The 27,873-nt window shown below is 41.3% G+C and overlaps 1 protein-coding gene across 1 annotated transcript in view; it reads left to right on the plus strand.

Moving 5' to 3' along the window:
• DIRAS2 (DIRAS family GTPase 2) overlaps window positions 1-27,467 on the plus strand; it is a 54,516-nt gene extending 27,049 nt beyond the window's left edge. Inside the window, exon 2 of the mRNA XM_044273366.1 lies at window positions 18,246-27,467. Coding sequence (XP_044129301.1) covers window positions 18,284-18,883 — 600 coding nt within the window. The 5' untranslated portion in view covers window positions 18,246-18,283 and the 3' untranslated portion in view covers window positions 18,884-27,467. The remainder of the gene's footprint in view (window positions 1-18,245) is intronic.
• The last annotated feature ends 406 nt before the right edge of the window (window positions 27,468-27,873 follow it).

A 27,873-nucleotide genomic window follows, 5' to 3' on the forward strand; every position in this document is an offset into this window, starting at 1 on the left:
CATCTCTTACTGACATGTAACATTGCATAAAGATTTCTGCAGTTTCGATTTAAGGAGTTGCCTGGGTTCAGAGCTGAACCCAGACATACCTCAATTTTCACCCCGGCAGCCCCCCTTGAGCATCGGAGCAGTTCATGTTTCGATGCTCTCCTTTGCCCTGCGCTAAATCGCGCAGGGCAAAGGCATTTTTTGGAGATCCGGTGACGTACCGGGGCTCTCCATGGGGCTGCCAGAAAGCCCGGTGACGTTGCTGGCACTGATGAGCGGGATTTAGCGCTGCCCTAGCCAGTAAAATGGCTAGGGAAGAGCTAAAGCCTGCCCATCAGAGCCAGTGACGTCACCGAACACGCTGCCAGGTGGAAGTTTCCACCCGGCAGTGTTTTATTGAAAACAAAAGAGACCTTACCCTGCGTGATTTAGCACAGGGCAAGGGAGCGCATCGGAGCATGAGATGCTCCAATGCTAGGCTCCAGGGGGCTGCCTGGGTGAAAATAAGGGTATGTCTGAACCCGGACAACCTCATTAAGTTCAGTGGTAACTATCTAAATTGTTATGCAATGAGCCCCGCTTCCCCTGCAGGTTGCCAGTATAATAATATGCTATGTGAGGGGAAGCAGAGGACTTAGAGCTGTATAGTAGATATTTATAAATGTATTTATGTCAGTTGTCTGTAAATACATTGTGTAATATGGTGTCCATATTTATAAAGCACCGATCCCACATTTGCTAACATAGAAGTGAGATAAAGTAGGTAGAATGAGTGGGATTTTTTGTTTTAATTAAAAAAATGCCTGCAATCCATTTAAAAACATCTACTTGGCAGAAATCACACGGGGATGGGGGTCATTACTAAGTTTTCCTATGTGGCCCTATGATATCTGTGTGCAACCCTGGTACTCTCATCAGCCAAGTGCTAACGAGAGTAGAATAAGAAGTTGTTAGGGTTATGACATTTGATAGCATACAGGCTTTGTTTCCCCTTCAACTGTTATACTTTCTGTGAACCACATATAATTAAAGAAGCTCCATATTCAAAAATGCCATGTACCCACGCACGGTACATGACACGCAGTTGTGGTCAATTACAGTCTTGCTGCTTAGTTACAGTGCAAATGAGCTCTTGGCTATAAAATGTTGAACATATGTTGCACTTTGTGACGACAGTATTTACAGCTCACTTCCTCACACAAAAGCATGTATATAGCTATAAAAAGCTACCCGTGACTGTGATAACAGAGAGGCAGTGACTTGGCATCAAGGTAGAGGCATCTGTTGTGAACTCAGCCTTAAAAACATGAAATAATATCATTTGATTAAAATGAAGAATAATTCTTATAAGCTCCTGCCTAGTTATCTCAGTATCCCTTAGCCCCTCTGTTTTTTTCCCCCCAAGTCTAGTTTTACCAGTGCTGACCCTAGTGTCCAATGCTTGTTATATGATCTTGACCATCGAGACAAATAAAAGTGATATGGTCCTTATTCTGGTGTCATGTGGTTTTGACCCTTGGACTCTTGTGCTGCACAATAATTTCTAGTCAAGAACAAGAGAGGTAAATACTGGAACTGATCTGTACTGCTAAATGCAACAAGGCCTTCTATGGATCTACCAAATTTGGCTTAAACCAGGTTTTGGTTTTGGATGAAGATAGCTCCAACACCATTTCTTTATGGTAGCAACAATGTTTAGTTAAAAGGGTTTAGGGGATACTATATCTCCTTATAGTGAGCGCCTAAACGGCATGAGGAGCCTTTTAGACCAGTCAACGCTCCTATGGAATTTTGGGAAGAGGATAAACAACTGAGATCTTAGCAAGCTCTGTCTCTAATGCCCCCAGATGTAAAGTAGCCATCCTATAAGTCAATGTTCAACCTTGTCTCACTACAAATACTGTTGTCAAGCTGATGCAATCCCCGGGGATCTCTTTGTAATGACCCATTGTGATATAAATAAAATAAAAAATTAGCCAAACAAGTCAAAATTTTTTGGACCTGTCTCTTCTTGTTGACTGACCAGTAATGTTCATTGTTACTTAGAAGATAATATGAGATTCTGCGAGTGCCACCTTCTCTTCACTGTTTACTTGCTTGCCATTGACATTGCAGTGGTGAGCAGGTGTAATTACAGCTCCTCCATCCCATTCACTTGAAAGGTTGTAGTTATACTCTGTCCTTTTCAAGTAAATGGGATGGAGGAGCTGTAATTACATCTGCTCGCTGCGGAGATGCTGACAGCGAGAAGGTAAACAGTGAAGAGAATGCAGAGCTCACAGGAGTCAGACTCCTGCCGATCTAATATTGATGACCTATCTTGAGGATGGGTCATTAATATAGAAAACTGGACGACTACTTTAAGACTGGCATTTGAAACGTCAATCTTAACCCTAAGTTCACACCTGAGCGTTTTACAGCGTGTTCCTACGCGCTGTAAAACGCTCAACAAGGAAAACCAATGCTTCCCTATGGGAATGGTTCTCACCTGGGCGTTTTACAGCGCGACGCTCCAAAAAGTTCTTGAGCTTCTTTGGGGCGTTTTGTCGCGCGTTCCCGTACATAGACTTTCAGGAACGCGCGAAAATGGGCATTCGCTTGTCTCTGTATGCGCGATTGCAAACGCCCGTACAATCGCGCATACAGAGCGCTCCTTTCGGAACGCTCAGGTGTGAACCCAGGGTCATCTATCCTCTGCTGGTGCCTGTGCAGGTCTGTGCACCAGTGTGTAGATTTTAGGAATAATGTATGGCAGTTTCCTGATTATAATAAATGTGCCATGCCAGCTATGCCCACACTAAGACCACGTACTTCCCACCCCACTTTGCCCACTTTATGGAAAGGTAACAAACAGGACCAAAAACTCCAAAAAGTTGCAAAATTTTACGAAAGTGGGATGTGTACCAAACTTTTAAACTTTTTGACGTAAGTTTTTTGATATAAAGGGGTTGAAAAATGTCCCCCTGTATGTTTTCCTCATCATTAAAGGCCTATACCAGCTATATACAGTCCTGATCAAAAGTTTAAGACCACTTGAAAAATGGTATTTAGTATGACTGGATCTTAACAAGGTTCCAAGTAGAGCTTCAACATGCAACAAGAAGAAATGGGAGTGAGACAAAACATTTTTTGAGCATTCAATTTAATAAAAACAACAAATAAACTGAAACAGGCTGTTTTTCAGCTGATCAAAAGTTTAGGACCACACCTCCAAAAAAAAACAACCCCCCCCAAAACAGAAATCCAACTTCCAAACATGAACTCAGCAATGAGTAGTTCCGCTGTTATTGTTTATCACTTCAAAAATTTGTTTTGGCATGCTTGATGCAAGCGTTTCCATGAGGTGAGTGGGAACATTTCTCCAAGTGGTGAAGACGGCCGCACGAAGGCCATCTACTGTCTGGAACCGTTGTCCATTTTGTAAACTTCCCTTGCCATCCATCCCCAAAGGTTCTTATTTGGATTTAGATCAGGGGAACATGCAGGATGGGCCAAAAGAGTGATGTTATTCTCCTGGAAGAAGTCCCTTGTCCTGCGGGCATTGTGTACTGTAGCATTGTCCTGTTGAAAAACCCAGTCGTTACCACACAGACGAGGGCCCTCAGTCATGAGGAATGCTCTCAGCAACATCTGGACATAGCCAGCGGCCGTTTGACGCCCCTGCACTTCCTGAAGCTCCATTGTTCCACTGAAGGAAAAAGCACCCCAGACCATTATGGCTCCCCCTTCATTGTGGCGCGTAGAAAACATCTCAGGTGGGATCTGCTTCTCATGCCAGTAACGTTGGAAACCATCAGGACCATCAAGGTACAATTTTTTTCTCATCAGAGAATAAAACTTTCTTCCACCTTTGAATGTCCCATGTTTGGTGCTCTCTTGCAAAGTCCAAACGAGCAGTTCTGTGGCGTTCAAGGAGACGAGGTCTTTGAAGACGTTTTTTGTTTTTGAAGCCCTTCAGTCTCAGATGCCGTCTGATGGTTATGGGGCTGCAGTCAGCACCAGTAAGGGCCTTAATTTGGGTCGAGGATCGTCCAGTGTCTTGACGGACAGCCAATTGGATCCTCCGGCTCAGTGCTGATGAAATTTTTTGGGGTCTTCCACTTGACTTTTTTTTCCATAACCCTCAGGATCATTTAAGAAATTCCAAATGACTGTCTTACTGCGTCCCACCTCAGCAGCGATGGCGCGCTGTGAGAGACCCTGCTTATGCAGTTCAACAACCCGACCACGTTCAAAAAGGGAGAGTTTTTTTTGCCTTTGTCATCACAACGTGTGACTACCTGACAGAAAATGACAATGAATCCACATCTTTGTACAGATTTGGCCTTTTAAAGGCATGTAGTCCTAAACTTTGGATCAGCTGAAAAAAAGCCTGTTTCAGTTTAATCGTTATTTTCAATTAAGGCTACTTTCACACCTGCGTTTAGGTGCGGATCCGTCTGGTATCTGCACAGACGGATCCGCACCTATAATGCAAACACTTAGATCCGTTCTGAACGGATCTAAGTGTTTGCATTATAGGTGCGGATCCGTCTGTGCAGATACCAGACGGATCCGCACCTAAACGCAGATGTGAAAGTAGCCTAATTGAATGCTCAAAAAATGTTTTGTCTCACTCTCATTTCTTCTTGTTGCATGTTGAAGCTCTACTTGGAAACATGTTAAAATCCAACAATGTAAAATATGATTTTTTGCCATCTTTCAAGTGGTCTTAAACTTTTGATCAGGACTGTATGTTACCTGTAGTGTTGCATTAATATTTATTCTTTGCTTTTCTCACATATTCAAAGTGGATTTTTGATTCTTAAATGTCCCCTATCTTTCACACTTTATCATTGACTGTAGTTTTGCTGTAACACAGACATTATATTTCCTTTAACAAACTTTAAGTGACATTTCAGTCACAGCAGTTTCTTTTCACTTTGACTACTGAGAATTACAATAAATCCTGTATGAGAGTGTGAGATGTAATTGAAAGTGACAGCATTTAATGCATCCTGGATTTATATAAACCTAGGCGTCTGACTAATATTTCCCATTGTAGAAAAATTCTAATGAAAAGGCCAGAGTACATAGCCTATTATTACATGGGTGGGTCCGGGATAGACAGCTAGCCTGCTGTTATAAGGGGGTATTCAGACTACAGAGCCTGGCTATTATTACATGGGTCGGTCCGGGATAGACAGCTAGCCTGCTGTTATAGGGGAGTCTTCAGACTACAGAGCCTGACTATTATTACATGGGTCAGTCCAGGATACAAAGCTGGCCTGCTGTTATAAGGGGGTCTTCAGACTACACGTCCTGGTTGTTGTTATATACTGTAGGGTCAGTCCAGGATGCACAGCCAGACTTATGTTATAAGGGGGTCTTCAGACTACACGTCCTGGTTGTTGTTATATACTGTAGGGCCGTTCCGGGACGCACAGCCAGACTGCTGTTATAAGGGGGTCTTCAGACTACACGTCCTGGTTGTTGTTATATACTGTAGGGCCGTTCCAGGATGCACAGCCAGACTACAATATATAACAACAACCAGGACGTGTAGTCTGAAGACCCCCTTATAACAGCAGTCTGGCTGTGCATCCTGGACTGACCCTACAGTATATAACAACAACCAGGACGTGTAGTCTGAAGACCCTCTTATAACAGCATTCTGGCTGTGCATCCTGGACTGACCCTACAGTATATAACAACAACCAGGACGTGTAGTCTGAAGACCCCCTTATAACAGCAGTCTGGCTGTGCATCCTGGAACGGCCCTACAGTATATAACAACAACCAGGACGTGTAGTCTGAAGACCCCCTTATAACAGCAGTCTGGCTGTGCATCCTGGAACGGCCCTACAGTATATAACAACAACCAGGACGTGTAGTCTGAAGACCCCCTTATAACAGCAGTCTGGCTGTGCATCCTGGAACGGCCCTACAGTATATAACAACAACCAGGACGTGTAGTCTGAAGACCCCCTTATAACAGCAGTCTGGCTGTGCATCCTGGAACGGCCCTACAGTATATAACAACAACCAGGACGTGTAGTCTGAAGACCCCCTTATAACAGCAGTCTGGCTGTGCATCCTGGAACGGCCCTACAGTATGTAACAACAACCAGGACGTGTAGTCTGAAGACCCCCTTATAACAGCAGTCTGGCTGTGCATCCTGGACTGACCCTACAGTATATAACAACAACCAGGACGTGTAGTCTGAAGACCCCCTTATAACAGCAGTCTGGCTGTGCATCCTGGAACGGCCCTACAGTATATAACAACAACCAGGACGTGTAGTCTGAAGACCCCCTTATAACAGCAGTCTGGCTGTGCATCCTGGAACGGCACTACAGTATATAACAACAACCAGGACGTGTAGTCTGAAGACCCCCTTATAACAGCAGTCTGGCTGTGTATCCTGGAACGGCCCTACAGTATATAACAACAACCAGGACGTGTAGTCTGAAGACCCCCTTATAACAGCAGTCTGGCTGTGCATCCTGGAACGGCCCTACAGTATATAACAACAACCAGGACGTGTTATAAGGGGGTCTTCAGACTACACGTCCTGGTTGTTGTTATATACTGTAGAGTCAGTCCAGGATACACAGCCAGACTGCTGTTATAAGGGGGTCTTCAGACTACACGTCCTGGTTGTTGTTATATACTGTAGGGCCGTTCTAGGATGCACAGCCAGACTGCTGTTATAAAGGGGGTCTTCAGACTACACGTCCTGGTTGTTGTTATATACTGTAGGGCCGTTCTAGGACGCACAGCCAGACTGCTGTTATAAGGGGGTCTTCAGACTACACGTCCTGGTTGTTGTTATATACTGTAGGGCCGTTCCGGGACGCACAGCCAGACTGCTGTTATAAGGGGGTCTTCAGACTACACGTCCTGGTTGTTGTTATATACTGTAGGGTCAGTCCAGGATGCACAGCCAGACTGTTGTTATAAGGGGGTCTTCAGACTACACATCCTGGTTGTTGTTATATACTGTAGGGCCGTTCTAGGATGCACAGCCAGACTGCTGTTATAAGGGGGTCTTCAGACTACACGTCCTGGTTGTTGTTATATACTGTAGGGCCGTTCCAGGATGCACAGCCAGACTGCTGTTATAAGGGGGTCTTCAGACTACACGTTCTGGTTGTTGTTATATACTGTAGAGTCAGTCCAGGATACACAGCCAGACTGCTGTTATAAGGGGGTCTTCAGACTACACGTCCTGGTTGTTGTTATATACTGTAGGGCCGTTCTAGGACGCACAGCCAGACTGCTGTTATAAGGGGGTCTTCAGACTACACGTCCTGGTTGTTGTTATATACTGTAGGGCCGTTCTAGGACGCACAGCCAGACTGCTGTTATAAGGGGGTCTTCAGACTAAACATCCTGGTTGTTGTTATATACTGTAGGGCCGTTCTAGGATGCACAGCCAGACTGCTGTTATAAGGGGGTCTTCAGACTACACGTCCTGGTTGTTGTTATATACTGTAGGGCCGTTCTAGGACGCACAGCCAGACTTATGTTATAAGGGGGTCTTCAGACTACACGTCCTGGTTGTTGTTATATACTGTAGGGCCGTTCCAGGATGCACAGCCAGACTGCTGTTATAAGGGGGTCTTCAGACTACACGTCCTGGTTGTTGTTATATACTGTAGGGCCGTTCTAGGACGCACAGCCAGACTGCTGTTATAAGGGGGTCTTCAGACTACACGTCCTGGTTGTTGTTATATACTGTAGGGCCGTTCTAGGACGCACAGCCAGACTGCTGTTATAAGGGGGTCTTCAGACTACACGTCCTGGTTGTTGTTATATACTGTAGGGTCAGTCCAGGATGCACAGCCAGACTGCTGTTATAAGGGGGTCTTCAGACTACACATCCTGGTTGTTGTTATATACTGTAGGGCCGTTCTAGGATGCACAGCCAGACTGCTGTTATAAGGGGGTCTTCAGACTACACGTCCTGGTTGTTGTTATATACTGTAGGGCCGTTCTAGGACGCACAGCCAGACTGCTGTTATAAGGGGGTCTTCAGACTACACGTCCTGGTTGTTGTTATATACTGTAGGGCCGTTCTAGGACGCACAGCCAGACTGCTGTTATAAGGGGGTCTTCAGACTAAACATCCTGGTTGTTGTTATATACTGTAGGGCCGTTCTAGGATGCACAGCCAGACTGCTGTTATAAGGGGGTCTTCAGACTACACGTCCTGGTTGTTGTTATATACTGTAGGGCCGTTCTAGGACGCACAGCCAGACTTATGTTATAAGGGGGTCTTCAGACTACACGTCCTGGTTGTTGTTATATACTGTAGGGCCGTTCCAGGAAGCACAGCCAGACTGCTGTTATAAGGGGGTCTTCAGACTACACGTCCTGGTTGTTGTTATATACTGTAGGGCCGTTCTAGGACGCACAGCCAGACTGCTGTTATAAGGGGGTCTTCAGACTACACGTCCTGGTTGTTGTTATATACTGTAGGGCCGTTCTAGGACGCACAGCCAGACTGCTGTTATAAGGGGGTCTTCAGACTACACGTCCTGGTTGTTGTTATATACTGTAGTGCCGTTCCAGGACGCACAGCCAGACTGCTGTTATAAGGGGGTCTTCAGACTACACGTCCTGGTTGTTGTTATATACTGTAGTGCCGTTCCAGGATGCACAGCCAGACTGCTGTTATAAGGGGGTCTTCAGACTACACGTCCTGGTTGTTGTTATATACTGTAGGGCCGTTCTAGGACGCACAGCCAGACTGATTTTATAAGGGAGAGAAATATTTAGGTTACAGCATTGCTATACAATAGCACAAACTCAGTGTAAAGCAACCTATACTGACCTCCTACAAAATGCCAACTCACTGGAAACAGATTGACCTACAGCGAAACAAAAGAGTCTCTAAACGGCAATATATACAAAAATAAGAATGAATATTATTTAGTACATAAATATAAAAGCATCGAGATAACAAGACACACACACAAAATGTGTGTATACATAAGCCAATAAATGTAAAGTAAGCGTATATAACGAGAGCCTGCAAGTGTCTGTTATATTACACAGTTTATAAAGTGCCAAGTGCAGCAAGTATACAGCCTACAAAAGCAGGAGCCCATCAAAGGTTTGTAGTAGTAGGGACCAATCAAGGTTTTATAATAGCGCCCACATGAAATAAAGTATATGGTTATATACTATAATTGCAGCTTACCCATAATGATGCTGTCAGTATATGCATACACTTTATTTCATGTGGGCGCTGTTTTATACAGTAGGTCTGTCCAAGATACAGAGCCAGACTGCTGTTATAGGGGGAGGGCTACGTAAGTGTTTCTCAATTGCAGTCATGAAGTACCCTCAATAGGCTATGCTTTTAGAACTTCTTTTGTAACACAAGTCATATAATTATTTTCAGTGCATAAGGCTGGCTTTACACATCACAGTACCAAAACAGTGCCGACAGTTTTAAAATTGAGTGCAGTAAAAAGCAGATTTATTGTGAATCTGCAGTTTAGCCACATAACTTACCATTAACAGTGACAGCACTTTTAGCTGGAGGTAATTTGAAAACAAAATTGATGTACATGTTGGCATGGTTTCAGTCAAATTGCAGGTGCATCTCGGTCACTGTACATCCACAACATATGAACCCAGCCTGAGAATTTGTCATTGTTTCATCTACTGGATGTTACAGCAGTGGGTGTGGACCCACTTGGGCTACCTAGACAACCTATTGCTCAGGCACCTTTCCATAGGAGAAGGCACCTTAATTACTCAAAGATAGCCAGCAATAGACTGGGGTAAATTATGATGTGCACATGATGGCCCTTTAAGAGTCAGAGGGAGTGCACATGTGCTCCCTATGAGCAGCAGAGAGAGGCCTTGCAAGCAAGATCAGGTTTCGGTCTGTCAGGGGGATAAGACAGACGACTCCGGAGGCTTGGACAGCCCCAAGGAAACAGAAAGAATGGCAGGTTTGGGCCACTGGAGAAAGATCCAGAAAAGCAAGACAGTGAACTTAGCAGAATCTCTGCCCATCCAGGAGATCAGTGCAGTGGGCAAGGACCACCAATATAACTCTAGATATGTAAAAATAATAATGACCCTTTGGCAGTACTTTTGGACTGAAGTTGAGAAACAATGGTCTACCCTAGTGTTGATCGAGCACCAAAGTGCTCGGGTGCTCTACAGAGCACCTGAGCACAATGGAAGTCAATAGGCGAAACCGAGCATTAAACCAGGCACCCACTGCTCTGAAGAGGGGAGGGTGCCGGGTCCCACTGAGGTCTATAGAGAAGATTGCTGTACAGTGAGGGAATCCCCCAGTGTGACTCCATGGCTTAGGACTCCCTGCTCTGACTCCATATATAGAGTCAGTGCTTGGGGACACCCCAGTGTATTTAAATCTAATTTAGCCTCCATTTCTGAAAAATTTCTGCCAGGATTTGAACTCAAAACCTTTTACATTAGAGGCAAGAACTTTAACTACTCAGCTATAAAGCTGAATTATAAACTCTGTTAGAAAAACCTCATAGATGACTGCATAATGTGCATATGTTTCTTATTTGCGGGAAAAAAAAACCAAAAAACAATAAACAGATATTTGATAAAAAAGAAAAACCTCATAGAAGTTTGTCATCTAGAAAGTATTTCTATACAGCAGAAGTATCATTTAATATTTTAGTACAGGTTAACATGTAGCTATATAGTGTAGTGGTTAAAGTTCTTAGCTCTAATGTAGAAGGCTGTGAGTTCAAATCCCAGCAAAACTGTTTCAGAAATAGAGGTTGAATTAAACTTATATATTTTATACTTTTGTTAGTAATTGTAAAAAATGTATGGCATAAAATACATTTGTATATACAAAATAAATAAATAAATATGTGTATATTTTATATATATATATATATATATATATATATATATATATACACACAGATAGATAAAATCATACTTCTGATTTATATGAATGCATAATATGTGGGAAACTACTACTGATGTTTTTAGCCATAATATATTTACATATATTATAATCTCTTATATATATACAGTACAGACCAAAAGTTTGGACACACCTACTCATTCAAAGAGTTTTCTTTATTTTCATGACTATAAAAATTGTAGATTCACACTGAATGCATCAAAACTATGAATTAACACATGTGGAATTATATACATAACAAAAAAGTGGGAAACAACTGAAAATATGTCATATTCTAGGTTCTTCAAAGTAGCCACCTTTTGCTTTGATTACTGCTTTGCACACTCTTGGCATTCTCTTGATGAGCTTCAAGATGTAGTCACCTGAAATGGTTTTTCACTTCACAGGTGTGCCCTGTCAGGTTTAATAAGTGGTATTTCTTGCCTTATAAATAAGGTTGGGACTATCAGTTCCGTTGTGGAGAGGTCAGGTGGATACACAGCTGATAGTCCTACTGAATAGACTGTTAGAATTTGTATTATGGCAAGAAAAAAGCAGCTAAGTAAAGAAAAACTAGTGGCCATCATTACTTTAAGAAATGAAGGTCAGTCAGTCCGAAAAATTGGGAAACTTTGAAAGTGTCCCCAAGTGCAGTCACAAAAACCATCAAGCGGTACAAAGAGACTGGCTCACATGCGGACCGCCCCATGAAAGGAAGACCAAGAGTCACCTCTGCTGCGGAGGATAAGTTCATCCGAGTTACCAGCCTCAGAAATCGCAGGTTAACAGCAGCTCAGATTAGAGACCAGGTCAATGCCACACAGAGTTCTAGCAGCAGACACATCTCTACAACAACTGTTAAGAGGAGACTGTATGAATCAGGCCTTCATGGTAGAATATCTGCTAGGAAACCACTGCTAAGGACAGGCAACAAGCAGAAGAGACTTGTTTGGGCTAAAGAACACAAGGAATGGACATTAGACCAGTGGAAATCTGTGCTTTGGTCTGATGAGTCCAAATTTGAGATCTTTGGTTCCAACCACCATGTCTTTGTGCGACGCAGAAAAGGTGAACGGATGGACTCTACATGCCTGGTTCCCACCGTGAAGCATGGGGGAGAAGGTGTGATGGTGTGGGGGTGCTTTGCTGGTGACACTGTTGGGGATTTATTCAAAATTGAAGGCATACTGAACCAGCATGGCTACCACAGCATCTTGCAGCGGCATGCTATTCCATCCGGTTTGCGTTTAGTTGGACCATCATTTATTTTTGAACAGGACAATGACCCCAAACACACCTCCAGGCTGTTGTAAGGGCTATTTGACCATGAAGGAGAGTGATGGGGTGCTGCGCCAGATGACCTGGCCTCCACAGTCACCGGACCTGAACCCAATCGAGATGGTTTGGGGTGAGCTGGACCGCAAAGTGAAGGCAAAAGGGCCAACAAGTGCTAAGCATCTCTGGGAACTCCTTCAAGACTGTTGGAAGACCATTTCAGGTGACTACCTCTTGAAGCTCATCAAGAGAATGCAAAGAGTGTGCAAAGCAGTAATCAAAGCAAAAGGTGGCTACTTTGAAAAACCTAGAAGATGACATATTTTCAGTTGATTCACACTTTTTTGTTATGTATATAATTCCACATGTGTTAATTCATAGTTTTGATGCCTTCCGTGTGAATCAACAATTTTCATAGTCATGAAAATAAAGAAAACTCTTTGAATGAAAAGGTGTGTTTAAACTTTTGGTCTGTTCTGTCTGTCTGTCTGTCTAGACGTCTGTCTGGACGTTCTTTATGACCAATGACTGGACCGATCTTCACCAAATTTGGCACACAGTTACATCAGGTGTCCGGGAAGGTTTTAGACCGGGTCTTGGCTCTCTAGGACATACCGTTTGTGAGATATTCCCAAAAAATTACTCACATTAGCCAATACAAGCTTGCAAGGCTTTCTCTTCAAATCCCAACTGCCATAAACACAGTTTTACTCCAGGTTTCCATAACAACCCAGCCATTTTTCTTTACTGCTAAAAGGGGCAGGCACTGTGAAGGTCACTTATTTTAAAGGGGCGGGCACAGTGGAGGCCACTGTTATTAAATGGGCGGGCGCTATGAAGGTCACTGTTAAAGGGGCGATCACTGTGAAAGTCACTGTTAAAGGGGCGATCACTGTGAAAGTCACTGTTAAAGGGGTGGTCGCTGTTAAAGGGGCGGTCACAGTGAAAGTCACTGTTAATAGGGCGGTCACTGTGAAAGTCATTGTTAAATGGGCGGTCACTGTGAAAATCACTGTTAAAGGGGCGGTCACTGTGAAAGTCACTGTTAAAGGGGCGGTAACTGTGAAAGTCACTGTTTAAAGGGGCGGTCACTGTGAAAGTCACTGTTAAAGGGGTGGTCACTGTTAAAGGGGCGGTCACAGTGAAAGTCACTGTTAATAGGGCGGTCACTGTGAAAGTCATTGTTAAATGGGCGGTCACTGTGAAAATCACTGTTAAAGGGGCGGTCACTGTGAAAGTCACTGTTAAAGGGGCGGTAACTGTGAAAGTCACTGTTTAAAGGGGCGGTCACTGTGAAAGTCACTGTTAAAGGGGTGGTCACTGTTAAAGGGGCGGTCACAGTGAAAGTCACTGTTAATAGGGCGGTCACTGTGAAAGTCATTGTTAAATGTGCGGTCACTGTGAAAATCACTGTTAATAGGGCGGTCACTGTGAAAGTCATTGTTAAATGGGCGGTCACTGTGAAAATCACTGTTAAAGGGGCGGTCACTGTGAAAGTCACTGTTAAATGGGCAGCCACTGTTAAAGGGGTGGTCACTGTGAAAGTCACTGTTTAAAGGGCGGTCACTGTTAAATGGGTGGCCACTGTTAATGGGGCGGTCACTGTTAAAGTCACTTTTAAAGGGGCGGTCACTGTTTAAAGGACGGTCACTGTTAAATGGGCAGCCACTGACCCACATTAAATGACCCACATTAGCCAATACAAGCATGCAAGTCTTTCTCTTCAAATCCCAACTGCCATAAACACAGTTTAACTCCAGGTTTCCATAACAACCCAGCCATTTTTCTTTACTGCTAAAAGGGGCAGGCACTGAGGAGGTCACTGATTTTAAAGGGATGGGCACAGTGGAGGCCACTGTTATTAAATGAGCGGGCATTGTGGAGGTTACTGTTATTAAAGAGGCGGGCGCTATGAAGGTCACTGTTAAAGGGGCGGGCACTGTGAAAGTGACTGTTAAAGGAGCGATCACTGTGAAAGTCACTGTTAATAGGGCGGTCATTGTGAAAGTCACTGTTAAAGGGGCGGTCACTGTGAAAGTCACTGTTAAATGGGCAGCCACTGTTAAAGCGGTGGTCACTGTGAAAGTCACTGTTAAAGGGGTGGTCACTGTGAAAGTCACTGTTAAAGGGGCAGCCACTGTTAAAGCGGTGGTCACTGTGAAAGTCACTGTTAAAGGGGTGGTCACTGTGAAAGTCACTGTTTAAAGGGCGGTCACTGTTAAATGGGCATCCACTGTTAATGGGGCGGTCATTGTGAAAGTCACTGCTAAAGGGGCGGTCACTGTTAAAGTCACTGTTAAAGGGGCAGTCACTGTTAAAGGGTCAGCCACTGTGAAAGTCACTGTTAAAGGGACGGTCACTGTGAAAGGGGAGGTCACTGTGAAAGTCACTGTTAAAGAGGCGATCACTGTGAAAGTCACTGTTAAAGGGGCGGTCACTGTAAAAGTCACTGTTAAAGGGGCGGTCACTGTGAAAGTCACTGTTAAAGGGGTGATCACTGTGAAAGTCACTGTTAAAGGGGCAGTCACTGTGAAAGTCACTGTTAAAGGGGCAGTTACTGTGAAAATCACTGTCAAAGGGGCAGTCACTGTTTAAAGGGCGGTCACAGTTAAATGGGTGGTCACTGTTAAAGTCACTGTTAAAGGGGCTGTCAGTGTGAAAGTCATTGTTAAAGGGGCGGTCACTGTGAAAGTCACTGTTAAAGGGGCAGTCACTGTGAAAGTCACTGTTAAAGGGATGGTCACTGTGAAAGTCACTGTTAAAGGAGAGGTCCCTGTGAAAGTCACTGTTAAAGGGGTGGCCATTGTGAAAGTCACTGTTAAAGGGGCGGGCACTGTGGAGGTCTCTGTTAAAGGGGCGGGCACTGTGGAAGTCACTGTTAAAGAGGCAGGAACTGTGAAGGTCACTGTTAAAGGGGTGGCAACTATGAAGGTCACTGTTAAAGGGGTGGTCACTGTTAAAGGGGCGGGAACTGTGGAGGTCAATGTTAAAGGGGCGGCCTTTGTGGAGGTCAATGTTAAAAGGGTCGGGCACTGTGGAGGTCATTGTTAAAGGGGCGGGTACTGTAGAGGTCACTGTTATGGGAGAAACTATCTTTTTACGACACACGGAAAATGAAATAGATGAAATATTCCTGTGTGAAGCTGGGTCCCTCTGCTAGTATATTATATATTCTAAATATATTATAATATATGTAAATATATTATGGCTAAAAACGTATATATATATTGTTGTTGCGATACCAACATTTTTATTTGATTTCGATACCATAATAAAGTATTGCGATACTCGATACCATTCGATACCACGTAAAAAATTAATAAAACACCAAAAAGCCGTGTGCATTCTGCATTTTAAAAAAATGGCGAACCGCACAGTTTTGATTTTTTTTTTTCCTGTTCCCACGTTCACCGCATAGGAGATTTTTTTTTATTTTAATAGTTTGGACTTTTCGGACGTGGTGATATGTGATATTTTTTATTTATTTATTGTTTATATATTTTATATGTAAAATTTGGAAAGGGGGTGATTTATACTTAATAATTAGGTGTTTTTTTTTAACTTTATATTTAATAACTATTAGCCCCCTTAGGGGCTAGAGCCTGGGATCTTTTCATCCCTTGTACTATTCACCCTCTATTAGGGTGAATAGGACCTCACACTCTCCCTGATGCCCTGTGCATAGTACACACAGCAGAAGGGAGCTTACCATGGCAGCCAGGGCTTCAGTAGTGTCCTGGCTGCCATGGTAACCAATCAGAGCTCCCGGATTACACTGCTGGGGCTCTGATCAGAAGCTGCTACTGCCACCAATAAGGAGGAGGGGAGGGGACCCTGTGGCCACTGCCACCAATGATTTTAATACTGAGGGGTGGAGGGGAGGGCGCACTGCATTACCAATGTTTTTATTACTGGGGAGGGGGGGCGGGCACACTGCGCCACAATGATAATTAACCTTTAAAGCAGGAGGCGGGTGCCAGCAACAGAATCACATAGCTGGCAGCTGTGATCAGCAGCAGTTAACCCCTTAGATGCTGCACCTGAAGGATTAACTGCTGCTGATCGCGGTTATGTGATTCTGCTGCCGGCACCTGTATTTTTATTAAACGTTAACTTTCATTGGTGGCACAGTGTGCCCGCCCCTCCTCAGCCCCCACTCTTCTTATTGGCAGTAGCAATACAGGGGGAGGGAGAGAGTGACTCCTTCTCCCCTGTGCTGCTGAGAAGATCACAGTGCACACTGAGAGCAGCACGCTCCATGTTCTCTGATGCTAGGTTGCGCAGTAGCGCAGCCTAGTATCGATAAATGTCAAATCCCGGTATTGTATCGATACCGGGACAAAAGTATCTATATCCGCAACAACTCTATATATATTTTTTATTTAAATTTAGCCGCTCTTTCTGACAGGATTTGAACTCACGACCTTCTACATTAAAGCCAAGAATCTTAACCACTACGCTATACAGATACATGTTAACTGGCAGTGAAATATGAAATGATACTTCTACTGTATCAGAATACTTACTACATAACAAACTACTATGAGGTTTTTCTGTCACAGTTTATCATTCGGCTTTATAGCTGAGTGGTTAAAGTCCTTGCCTTAAATGTAAAAGGTTGTGAGTTCAAATCCTGGCAGAAACTTTTCAGAAATAGAGGCTAAATTGTATTTAAATGTACACGAGGTATTCGGCCAAACACTGCTATGTGCTGAGCATCGTGATGTTTGGCCAAGCATAATCGCTCAACACTAGTTTACACTACACAATCAAACTGATGTTAAGAGGACTATCTAGACTGTTGTTGTAAGAATAAAGGATCAGCTCAAAATGTATAGTCAGAGTGCTGTTGTAGCTGGTTGTCCAAAATACAAACCCAGACTTCTATGAAATGGTGTGATTCAGAATACCAATATACTGTTCGTTCTAAATTATACTAAAGGGGAGGGGTCCATCCTGTTACAAGGGATGGTTCAGATGTGCCCTCAAGACTTTGTATCCTGTAGTAAACACTACAGCCACAATGCCCTGCCATAGATTCTATTAAGACAGGCATGCTCAAGCTGTTGCAAAACTACAACTCCCAGCATGCCTGAACAGCCTACAGCAGGGCATTGTGGGAATTGTAGTTTTACAGCCGCAGGTTGAGCATGCCTGTATTAAGAGAGTCTTTAGCAAGATAAAGAGGAAAGAGGAGAGAATTGCACTGTGCACAATTGGAACAGTGTTTAGCTATAATTGGATGTACTAATACTCCATTAATACACAACAGTAAAGAAATACATTTATTCTTCTTTCTCTCGCCTGGTTTCCTGACTCCTACACCATGTGCTGGCCATTGCACTATAAATGCCCTGCCTTGCATCAATCCAAACACCTTACATCAAAGGCACCCATGTACCATCAGGCAGGAGCCACAGCATCAGGGTATGCCCCAAGGGAAGTAAAGGTGCTCCTTTCACTGCATGGCCCTAGACATCAGGGAGCCCACTGCTAGCCACAAGTGGATGGCTAAAAAAAGACTGAGGAGGCAGCTATACTGCCTGTGCAGCCAGTTCATCTGCACAGGGGCCTAGGGGGTAAGGTGAGCTCTTCCTGGCTGTACATAAGTAGCAGAAGTGCTTAGATTGAACTGCAAAGCTGAGAAAGGAGCTTAGCAGGCAGTTGGAGTGGAGCTTAGCAAAAGTGATGAAGGAGAAGTGAATAGTGCAATGGGGTGGAGCTTAGTGTGTCCATGGGGCCCCATACATAAAAATTGAAAATATGCCCCTGGCAGCGTCGCACAAGATCCTGCCCCTAGCCTGGCGGTTAAATAACCGAATGGAGCGGCGAGGAGCAAGTGAGTATTATTTTTGTGTTAGGTACTACACAAAAAGATTAAAGTCCTTGTTATTAAAAAGCTACACTTGGAGTCTATTTGATGTTTGTGACTGATGAATTGATCCAAATGTGTAATTTTTTGACATTACTAAAAAAAAAATCTGTTTTGATCTTTTTTGCATATATATTTAGTTGAATCAAACAAAATGATGATGATAATAATAATGAATAATTAACCACTTAAAACATTCTGTATTTTTTTAGGTGTTTAACCAAGAAAACCATCTGATCTACTTGTGAAAATGCCTGAGCAAAGTAACGATTACAGAGTAGTAGTTTTTGGAGCTGGAGGTGTGGGTAAAAGCTCCCTGGTTCTGCGCTTTGTAAAAGGTACATTTCGAGAAAGCTATATACCAACTATTGAAGACACCTACAGGCAAGTGATCAGCTGCGACAAAAGTATATGTACTTTGCAAATTACTGACACCACTGGAAGCCACCAGTTTCCAGCTATGCAGCGCCTATCTATATCAAAGGGGCATGCCTTCATTTTGGTTTACTCCGTCACCAGCAGGCAGTCCCTGGAAGAATTAAAGCCAATTTATGAACAGGTTTGCCAGATTAAAGGGGATGTTGAGAGCATCCCTATCATGTTAGTTGGAAATAAAAGTGATGAAAGCCAAAACAGAGAAGTGGACAGCTCGGATGGAGAAGCAATAGCAAAAAAATGGAAATGTGCCTTCATGGAGACATCTGCCAAGATGAACCACAATGTGAAGGAGTTGTTTCAAGAGCTTCTGAACCTTGAGAAACGCAGGACTGTGAGCCTTCAGATAGATGGCAAGAAAAGCAAGCAGCAAAAAAGGAAAGAAAAACTGAAAGGCAAATGTGTTGTCATGTAAAAGTCTATTTATTCTAACCTTGCAGCGCTGGAGATGATAGGGAAACTGCATGCACAACACTTGGCAATGCACTATTTTATCATCCGGAAATAAATGGCACATAATTTAACTGTTTTACCTCAAGAAATGTTTGAGGTAGAAATGACTAGACTTGAAAATTATTTAGTGTCAATTTCATCTTGTTCAATGTCATTTAATAGGACTTAATTGTCATTTCCAGCATGCAACTTGCTAGAAATGCTAGTGTGGAAAATTTAGAATTTTTTTATTTATTTATATATAGAGACTGAAAATTTGAAATTGCATGTGATAGCCATGCATATACAGTACAAATAATAATAAGATAAATATGATATTAAACTATCCTGCATATTATGGTAGCGCGGGACTCCGGATTTCACATCTCGCACATTTGGGGTTTATTACCTAAGGAAATATTAAGTGCAAATAACTATGTACCTTTCATGCATGATAGGTCATGTCCATATTACAGCTGTATTCATTTTAGAGCATATTTTATAAAAATTATATACACATAGCCAGACATGTTTTAATTGTGTATTTGTTTTTTCTTAATGTTTATTGCCTTAACAAAAAGTTTCTCTATCCAAATACTTTTTACAGGGATGAGACTATGTGCTGATGTGTAGCCAGTATACACACATTCATGCATTGCACATGAATGTTCTACAAACTGTATTGTCACCTCTGAAGATCATGTTACTGTTTTCACTGCATACATAAGAGCATCATTTTACTTTGCTTATTTTGTAATGATCTTTATCTTAATGAATGGTTCTTCTAGTTGCCACAAATTTGCTGACTGAGCTAAATTGTTCAGCTGGAACAGTTTTTTCTTCTATCGAACATGCGGCTGCTTTGGGATTGTTCTCATCCTCATTTAAAAATGTGGCAAGAATTGAATGCAGGGATGCTAAAATGGTTGCAAACAAGGAAAATTTGAGCCATAAAATAAGACACCAGGACCTCCTGACACTGGTGCAATGTTGGACTGGCCCACCAGAGTACCAGAGGATCCTCCAGTGGGTCCAGGCTTTGATACCATAGTGGGTCCCGAAGGTCCAGAAAAAAAACATTTGGTGCTGCTGCCTTTGGAGACAATAAATTGCCACTAGGGTCTACTCTGTTTCTTCAAATCAAAAGCTACTAGACTTTATTGATGATGTGGGGGTTGGGCCTCAAAAATAATTTCCTCTGGTGGGACCAATGAAGCCCAGTCTGACCCTGCACCAGTGGTAAGGAGTATGGTAACAGTGTCTAGGTCCATTTAAGTGCTGCTAGACACCAAGACCAATGGTAAGGAGTTTGGTGGTGTCTGACATCACTTAATATGGAACTAATCCCCCCCCTCCCCCCACCTTGTATTATGTAAGGCTGACCATCCCAGAATGAAATTCAGCACAGCAACTTTGTGTATAATGAGCCAGAACTAAGTCAAAACTAGAAGAAGCCATCATAATCGAGAAAACATCTGTGATCAGTACAAGATCAGATCAAGATCAGTACAAGATAAGTGAAGCAAAGCAGTTCCAAGTTTATTTAACATTACATGTAGATCATATCTAAATGTAAACTGTAAAATGGTTTTCAAAGGTGACTTAAAATATCAACTAAAGCAGTTTAAGGCCTTATTCACATGTCTCTGTTCAGTTTGCAGACGCAAAAACTCAGACCAATTTGCCTCCAAATTTTGCATCTGCAAGGACTAAAGTAGTACATGCTCCTGTGTACTTCCTGCGGACCAAAGGTTTGCTGAAAAACATGGACATTTTAATACACATATACAATTTAATGGCTCCCCGTGTTGTCCGTGGAGAGAATGAACAATACATGGATGTGAATCACTGACATGTGAATAAGCCCTTATTGAACTTTCAGTGGCATGTGATGGATGCATTTAGTTGGTGAACACATCCATTTTATAGGCACATGAGCAACTTTAACCCGCCAACAATTCTATACTGGGAATATTAATCTTAGCATCTAGTTAGGCAGCTCAAGAAATGAAGAGTATGAAGAGATACTAGATGTTGCCAATTTAGACATATCAGCTAAGAAGATGGCTTCTTTCCAGAATAACTACTGCACATAAAGGCCATTAGCAGTCATCTTCCAACAGTAAGATGACTATATAGTATCAGACATTAAACTCTCGCAAATTCCGCAATATCAGAACATCTCCTATTACACTTGCAATATTGCAGGAAGAAAAGCCATCATAACGAAAGATCTATCTTAATGATCCAAGACATTAAATGAAAGTTATATATTTCCATGTGAATACAGGTTTATTGTACAATAAGAGTGCACAATGTGGAAAAGATGATCAGCAATTGCAGGTACCATAAACAGTGAAAGGTTATTCTGCTCTCATCCTGGACTTTCCATACTTTTAATATTTTAAGCTACAATGATCATGGGAATACAAGAAACAGTAGTTTATGGAAAAGCACATTCAGTTTCCACAATCAATGAATCCAGAATGTTGATACTTGAAAATCTTTTATATGCCATGCATTTCTGACAGGAGAAACATGCACTAAAAACACAACAACAAAAAACACAACAACAAAAAAGATACAAGCGGCATATATCTAGTGACAACTGAGATAAAGAAGAGAGGTCTATAGCAAAATTAACATGGGGTTCACTCCTTTTTGCTGATTCACACAACTCTCCTGCTTGGCACAGGAGGGCACACGGTTTGCTCACCCTCTTACAGGGGATGAGTGATATGTGAACGTCTCCCTGGATTACCAATATTACCTCATCCATGGGGGAAGAGGTAAGGTCAATGTCAGCTCATCGGACCATATATTCAGTGCAGAAACTGTCTCTAAAACATGTATACCTTGCATACTACACAGGCAGTAGAGCAGTTTATTATTTGGCACAGCTTCTCATGGTATAATAATGTGCTATTTGTGGTTATCAGTAGGAAACAATAAGTCAGCCATGCACGTTCTTAAAGAGGTGTTCCATAAGTTGCATTGGGACATGATATAACTGTCTAATATATGACCCTTCTTGACTGTATATGTGGAGAGGTGGGGTCAAAGTGCTGTTGTAGAAGTACATATTGTATCTTGGAAATATCATTCATAAAGTAAATTCAGAAAGTAAATTTGGGCTGATGCCAAGGAAATTGTCGGGAATGAGCCAATAATTCCCTGATCGTGAGCGGAGGTGATTGCTGCAATCATCTTCTCTCTATGTGGAAAACCTATGGCTACTGTGATTGCTGTTTAGTCCCAATACAAATTCATTGTATGCCACCGGTACATCCCTGTTTACACATGGATCATCTAATGAATGAGTTTGCTTGGTCATCAGATGATCAGTGGGACATTTAAACAAAGCTATTATTGGGATGGAGTGTTTTCAAGAATGATCTTCTCCAATATTGTCCCATTTCTTAGGCCATGTAAAAGTAGAAGAGCCTTAAAGAGGAACTGTTACCTCCCCTGAGATGTCTGTTTTAGTAACTTCTTTGATTTCCCATGCAATTACTATTCTGAAGCATCTTTTTACGTACCTCTGTGTTGTCACTGCCTCAGTTATGTTACAAGAGGGGTAATAATGAAACTGGATGTCATGAGTGGTGGTGGTGGTGGGGTGTCCCTGCTCAGTCTGACCTTGTTCAATCAGTGCTGATAGTCTAAAAATTTGAAGGTACAATCCCCTACTTGTAACATCCAGAAGATTTATAAGTAAAGTACTGTATCTACTAGCAATAAGTGAGAAACGGAATAGTGTAGAATTACAGTATATATGAATAGATGCTTCAGAATTGCTAGTGCATGTAGAATGCAGCTAGTTACTGAGACATGTCAGGAGGGGTGCTCTTTAACTGTCCTAGAAGAGGAATCGCCAATTTTGCACAAAGGAGAGCATTTCCTCACAAAAAGTACAGGTGCACAGCAGCCCCATCCTGTACCTCATCTGTTCCCTGCAATGTATATATTAAATGTATTTATGTATACTGCTGACTCATAGAACAGTGAATTCCTACTAACATTTTATAGATTTGCAGTGCTGCCCAGCTTCTATAGATATTCAATTAATTAGTATATGTGGATTGTTCAGATTTATACTATATCATCTTTGATAAAAACCCAAATATCTGCACCAGATTCATCTGTGACGTGCTGTCTTGGGGGTGGGTTCAACTAAAATCCAGCTTGCAAAAGAGTCTGGGCGCCACTAATTGAAGTATAAGCAATGTTTTAGCACACAGACTTTTTCTCAAACTATATATGTATTTTGAGAAAGGCCGTCTTTAGCATTTGTACTCCAAATGAAGCAGCTTATAATTTATTTGACAGCATTTTGGACAATTTCTACAAGCTTGATAAAAGCCCTACATCCAACATTATAAACCCATGCTAAATGTCCAATTATCCATTTCTACCACACATGTCCACCACACTGCCGAGTTCATAGTAATACATTCATAGTTTCATTGTATACAATACTCTTGCAAATTTTAAAACTTTGCCATATAGTGGCCTATAATAGGATGTTGTCCCTAAACCACTGTAATGTCCTCCAGTTAAAAAGCTATGGTCACCATATACTGCCATATGCCATATTGAAATGCTCTCCAAATTCAAACTGTGAGCTTGTAATTCTTGAAAAATCTAATCATTTTTATAAGTTAGGGGGAGTTCATACTCGCATTGATCTTTCCGTTGTAGCATTCCGTTATTTTAAGCTTAAAAAAAAAGTCCTGTCTGCGGGACTTTTTTAATTTGTCCAAAATAATGGAAAGCGGATGGAATGCTGCTTTGCCTTTTTATATTCTGTTGATCTTTATAGCAATTCTGTTATTTTCCACCCTAAGCATATTATAACGGAAAGCTTTGGGCACACAATAGGTAAATGGGCCATTGCTACTACCCATGAGGTTTGTTACATTGCTTTGTCTAGTTGCCAAGTACAGTGATCAACATCTCTAGTGTTTCTTTTCCACAAAATGTGTCAGTCAATCCAGTAAACCTACATTTTTTTTAAATCAAATTTCTCAAATCTAATTTCATATAAAAAGTGGGTATGACAATGTCGTGAAGGGCGTCATTATTTATTATATGATTCTAAATAGCTAGCAATACCAACAAGAATTGGTTTTCCACCTTGTAAAGTAGCATTACAAGTTTAATTAATATCCCAGATAAAAACAAATTAGACCAAGGTGGCATCTACCTATCAAGCGTGATTGTTTTAGACAAAGGGTATCAACCACAGTTATGGCATGTTTATCACTGCATTTCAACTGGGTTTGAAAACACAAGCTGTGTGTACAGGAATATAAGAGATGTTAGATTTAGGCTCATTTCAAATATGCGATAAACGTAAACAGGAAAGTGTCGGGATCTTATTATAGCCTATAGTTTTTTTTTGCAGGATGGAAAAGCACAGACTTCTGCGTTTTTCCATCCAGTAAAGCAAAGTTGACAAAACTGATGCACTTTTGGGATCATCTTTTTTTCTATAGAAGCCTGTGGCTGTGTATCTAATAAAATGAACTTTATTTTTTATTTTTTTATGTAGTTTACACTTCACATTGGGGTTAAAAAATCCAGCAGCCTGTTCCGGCATAAATGCTGGCTGTAGGACCAGCAGTATTTATTAAGCTAAAAGCTGGCATTTATGCCGGAAAGTGACTGGATTCCTGTCGTATTCCATTGTAGTCAATTGGGATCTGGCAGTTCCCAGTATTATCTAGGTATGCTGGAGACGGTGAACTTCGGCAGGCTGGTCCTCTGCCGGAACAGTCTGCCGGATATTATAATACTACTGTGAAAGAAACCTTAACTGAAACAAAAATGGATACAACAGTTACTCTTATCTACTGGTTAGGCTCTATTTTCATCTGTGTCAAAGGCATTTTGGGAAGCCTTTGGCACAATCCTCCATTGGAGATTCCTCAACATTTGCCAGAAAAATAGCACTGTATGCAGGACTATTTTGTTCTGTAAAATAAAAAATACATTATGAGGGAACCTAAAGGCCCGCATTGTAAGTAAGTGGGTTCCATTAGGCGCCATTTGTATAGGTCATGGGATCCAAAACAGCATCATTTTCTTCTTCTATGAGAGAACAGAATACCAGAAATTAGAACAAAGATGCAAACAGAGTTGTAGAGATGCAAGAACTTCCCTTTCTTCAATTTTTTTATCTAAACTCTCCTTTGCGTGCATAACATTCATTTAATGCATTCAGATTCATCTGGAATTATTTACAGTTGACCTTTAGTTTTTAATGACTGTATCTTTATAATAATGAATGATTGCTTTTTATACTTACTGAATACCTTCTAGTCCAAACTACAATAAGGCACTGATTATTTGTTCTAGTTATTAGCACTATGGTACTTCAGTCCAAATATTTGCTTTTCAATTATGAACTTAACCACAGGCTGTAAGTAGGGAGAGGTTCTGGAGGGGCATATGCACTAGGTACTGGGTAAGGATGGCACCACTACTCCCTCTATGTTGTGCTCTATAAAAACTGTAGAGGTAAAAAATTCCATATCCTGTAGACAGCAGTGTTATAGGGCCTGTCATTCCTAATTATTGTGTTGTTTTAGCTCTTTACTTTCCAAAGTGCACAGCTTAGAGGGAACTCTGGTTAGCACTGGTTTTAATAATAGGCATACATATATTTTTGCAGCAGACTGACTTGGCATGGTGCAGGAGAAAAGGGTTGGCACCCAGCAATAGTAGTTGTCTGTAGACCTTTGTGTGTATTACTTTGTCTAGAAGGGTCAAATGTAATTTTCTACCTCGGATGAAAGAAATCCAAGCTTTGCCCCTGAACATGACCATGGTGGTAATGGTGTTACTATAGGCACAATATACAAACTAATATAACATATACATATACTGATATAACTAAGCACAATTGAGATATTTGGTACAACCATGCCAAAAAAAACATTTGCTGCATTCTATATCGTTTAAACAGTAATCACTCGTAGTGCAGCTTAACACGCAGCTTAAAACTCTAGAGACTAAATACGACATATGTATTTTAAAGCACAAGATCTGGCTTTGAGGTCTGAGCATATACACTGCATTATGTATCATTTTAGGGTGTTAATAAAATTTGCCACTTGGCTACTACATTTACAGTTGCATCACTAGTAAAATACATTGGAGTATCAAGTTGAATGCTTAGGACTATATGTTCTTGAGGCTTAAATATTATTGTAAGGCTTTGTTCACATCTCTGTTTTGTAAATCCACTAGTCTGTTCTGGCAGAAGACCTGCCAGATCTCATTATAGTGAATAGAAATCCAGTGGCACTTGGCGGTTTGCAGCTATGCCAGATACGGTAACCTGTCTGTAACTCTGCTGGAGAAGACTACCAGATTTACCAAACAGAGATGGAAAACTGGCCTTAACAGTTTAGTCTTTGAGGTCTCTAAGGATGCAGATAGCTTTGTATGCCACCAGTTGGACAGCCGTAGCATACAAAAATCACTTCATCTATATATAAGGATGGTACTCTTCGTTGGTAAGAAGCCATGTGTGTGGTGGAATCCTGGAACTGGATCTGTAAATACTTGGTGCCGCTTCTCTTTTTACGTTATTTGAAAGCATTGTACTCTGAACATATAACTGTCACAGATTACACAACGGTTACACTATATTTATCTTGACGTTATTCAATTATAGACTGGCATGAAGATATATTTTCTATTTATTGTGATATTTTTGTGTTTTGATGGAAAGCTATTAGCACTTGCTGTCCGTTCACTGGTAGTATTATAGCAAAAGCCGTGTTCACATGATCTACTGTATGTATTAGCAGCATAGTCCTAATGATCTGAAGCACTGAATATGTAAATAAAAGGATGAAATGGCTGAGGAGTAGAACTTCAAAAGCAAAAAATTATCAAAGTATTAAAGCATAAAAAAAAATGTTTCCTTGTTTTGATGTTCTATATTTTTATACATTTTATTTATTGTTTTGTCATTTTAATACCCTTTAGAGTAACTGTTAAGTTTCTTTTTAGATTTTTTCTCTATTATACAATGGATAAAAAAACAGTAAAGCCATGATATATGTAAGCGCCTTGCATAGATTTAGCCAAGGCCATTAAGCAATATTAGATTTCAACAATGAATTCCTTTCCAATTTTTTACCCTTATATTTATTGTAGTTTTTCAGTCATTTTTGCATAGAGAATGCTGGTGACAATGATTGTTATGCTATAAAATTGGTACAAAATGCTTATTTTGGTAGTAAAAACAATAAAGTGTAGAATAAATAAAATAATATACAGCTTTAATATTTTTTTGAATGTATGCAAATGACACAAATTCTTTGAGATGTACATAAACCATTGGATATATTGAAAATGTAACATGAATGGCTAATTTTAACACACGCATGATATTATATGACAGTGTAGCATTCAGGCTGTGTTTATTGTGGAACTGTCATCTATTTTACTCACTATACAGATACAGATATCATCTGTGCCTCCATGGTTCAATGTTTCCAGTGCTGTTATGAATATAAAGAATCTTGCAGAAATAAAATTTGAAGTATGAAGTAGTGTTTGGAGAATATTTTTTAAATTGTTAGTTATACATATGTACATTCAAATACAATAAATAACCTAATCACTGGTGCTTTCCCTACTAAAAGGAAAAGATTTCATTTTAAAAACGCCATATCTATCGATCTATTTAATCTAGCATTGGGAAAAGTTGATGACCAAATGTCTTAAAGGTTTTTTTTTATACTCCTGATATTGATGGCTTATCCATTTGAGAACAGGTCATCAATATCAGACATGTGGAAAACCTCTTTAATGCAAGACATGGAAAAAATATTTTTGGAATGCACTTTCCCCAACATTTTTTACATGAAATGCAAGTGATGTGTGTGTGTACATGTAATAAATTCGGATGTGGTCCCACTGTGTTACTACTGGATTTGGCTTGGGTGTCACAGA

Source organism: Bufo gargarizans, chromosome 1, assembly GCF_014858855.1.
Source record: "Bufo gargarizans isolate SCDJY-AF-19 chromosome 1, ASM1485885v1, whole genome shotgun sequence".
Lineage (NCBI taxonomy): Eukaryota > Metazoa > Chordata > Amphibia > Anura > Bufonidae > Bufo > Bufo gargarizans.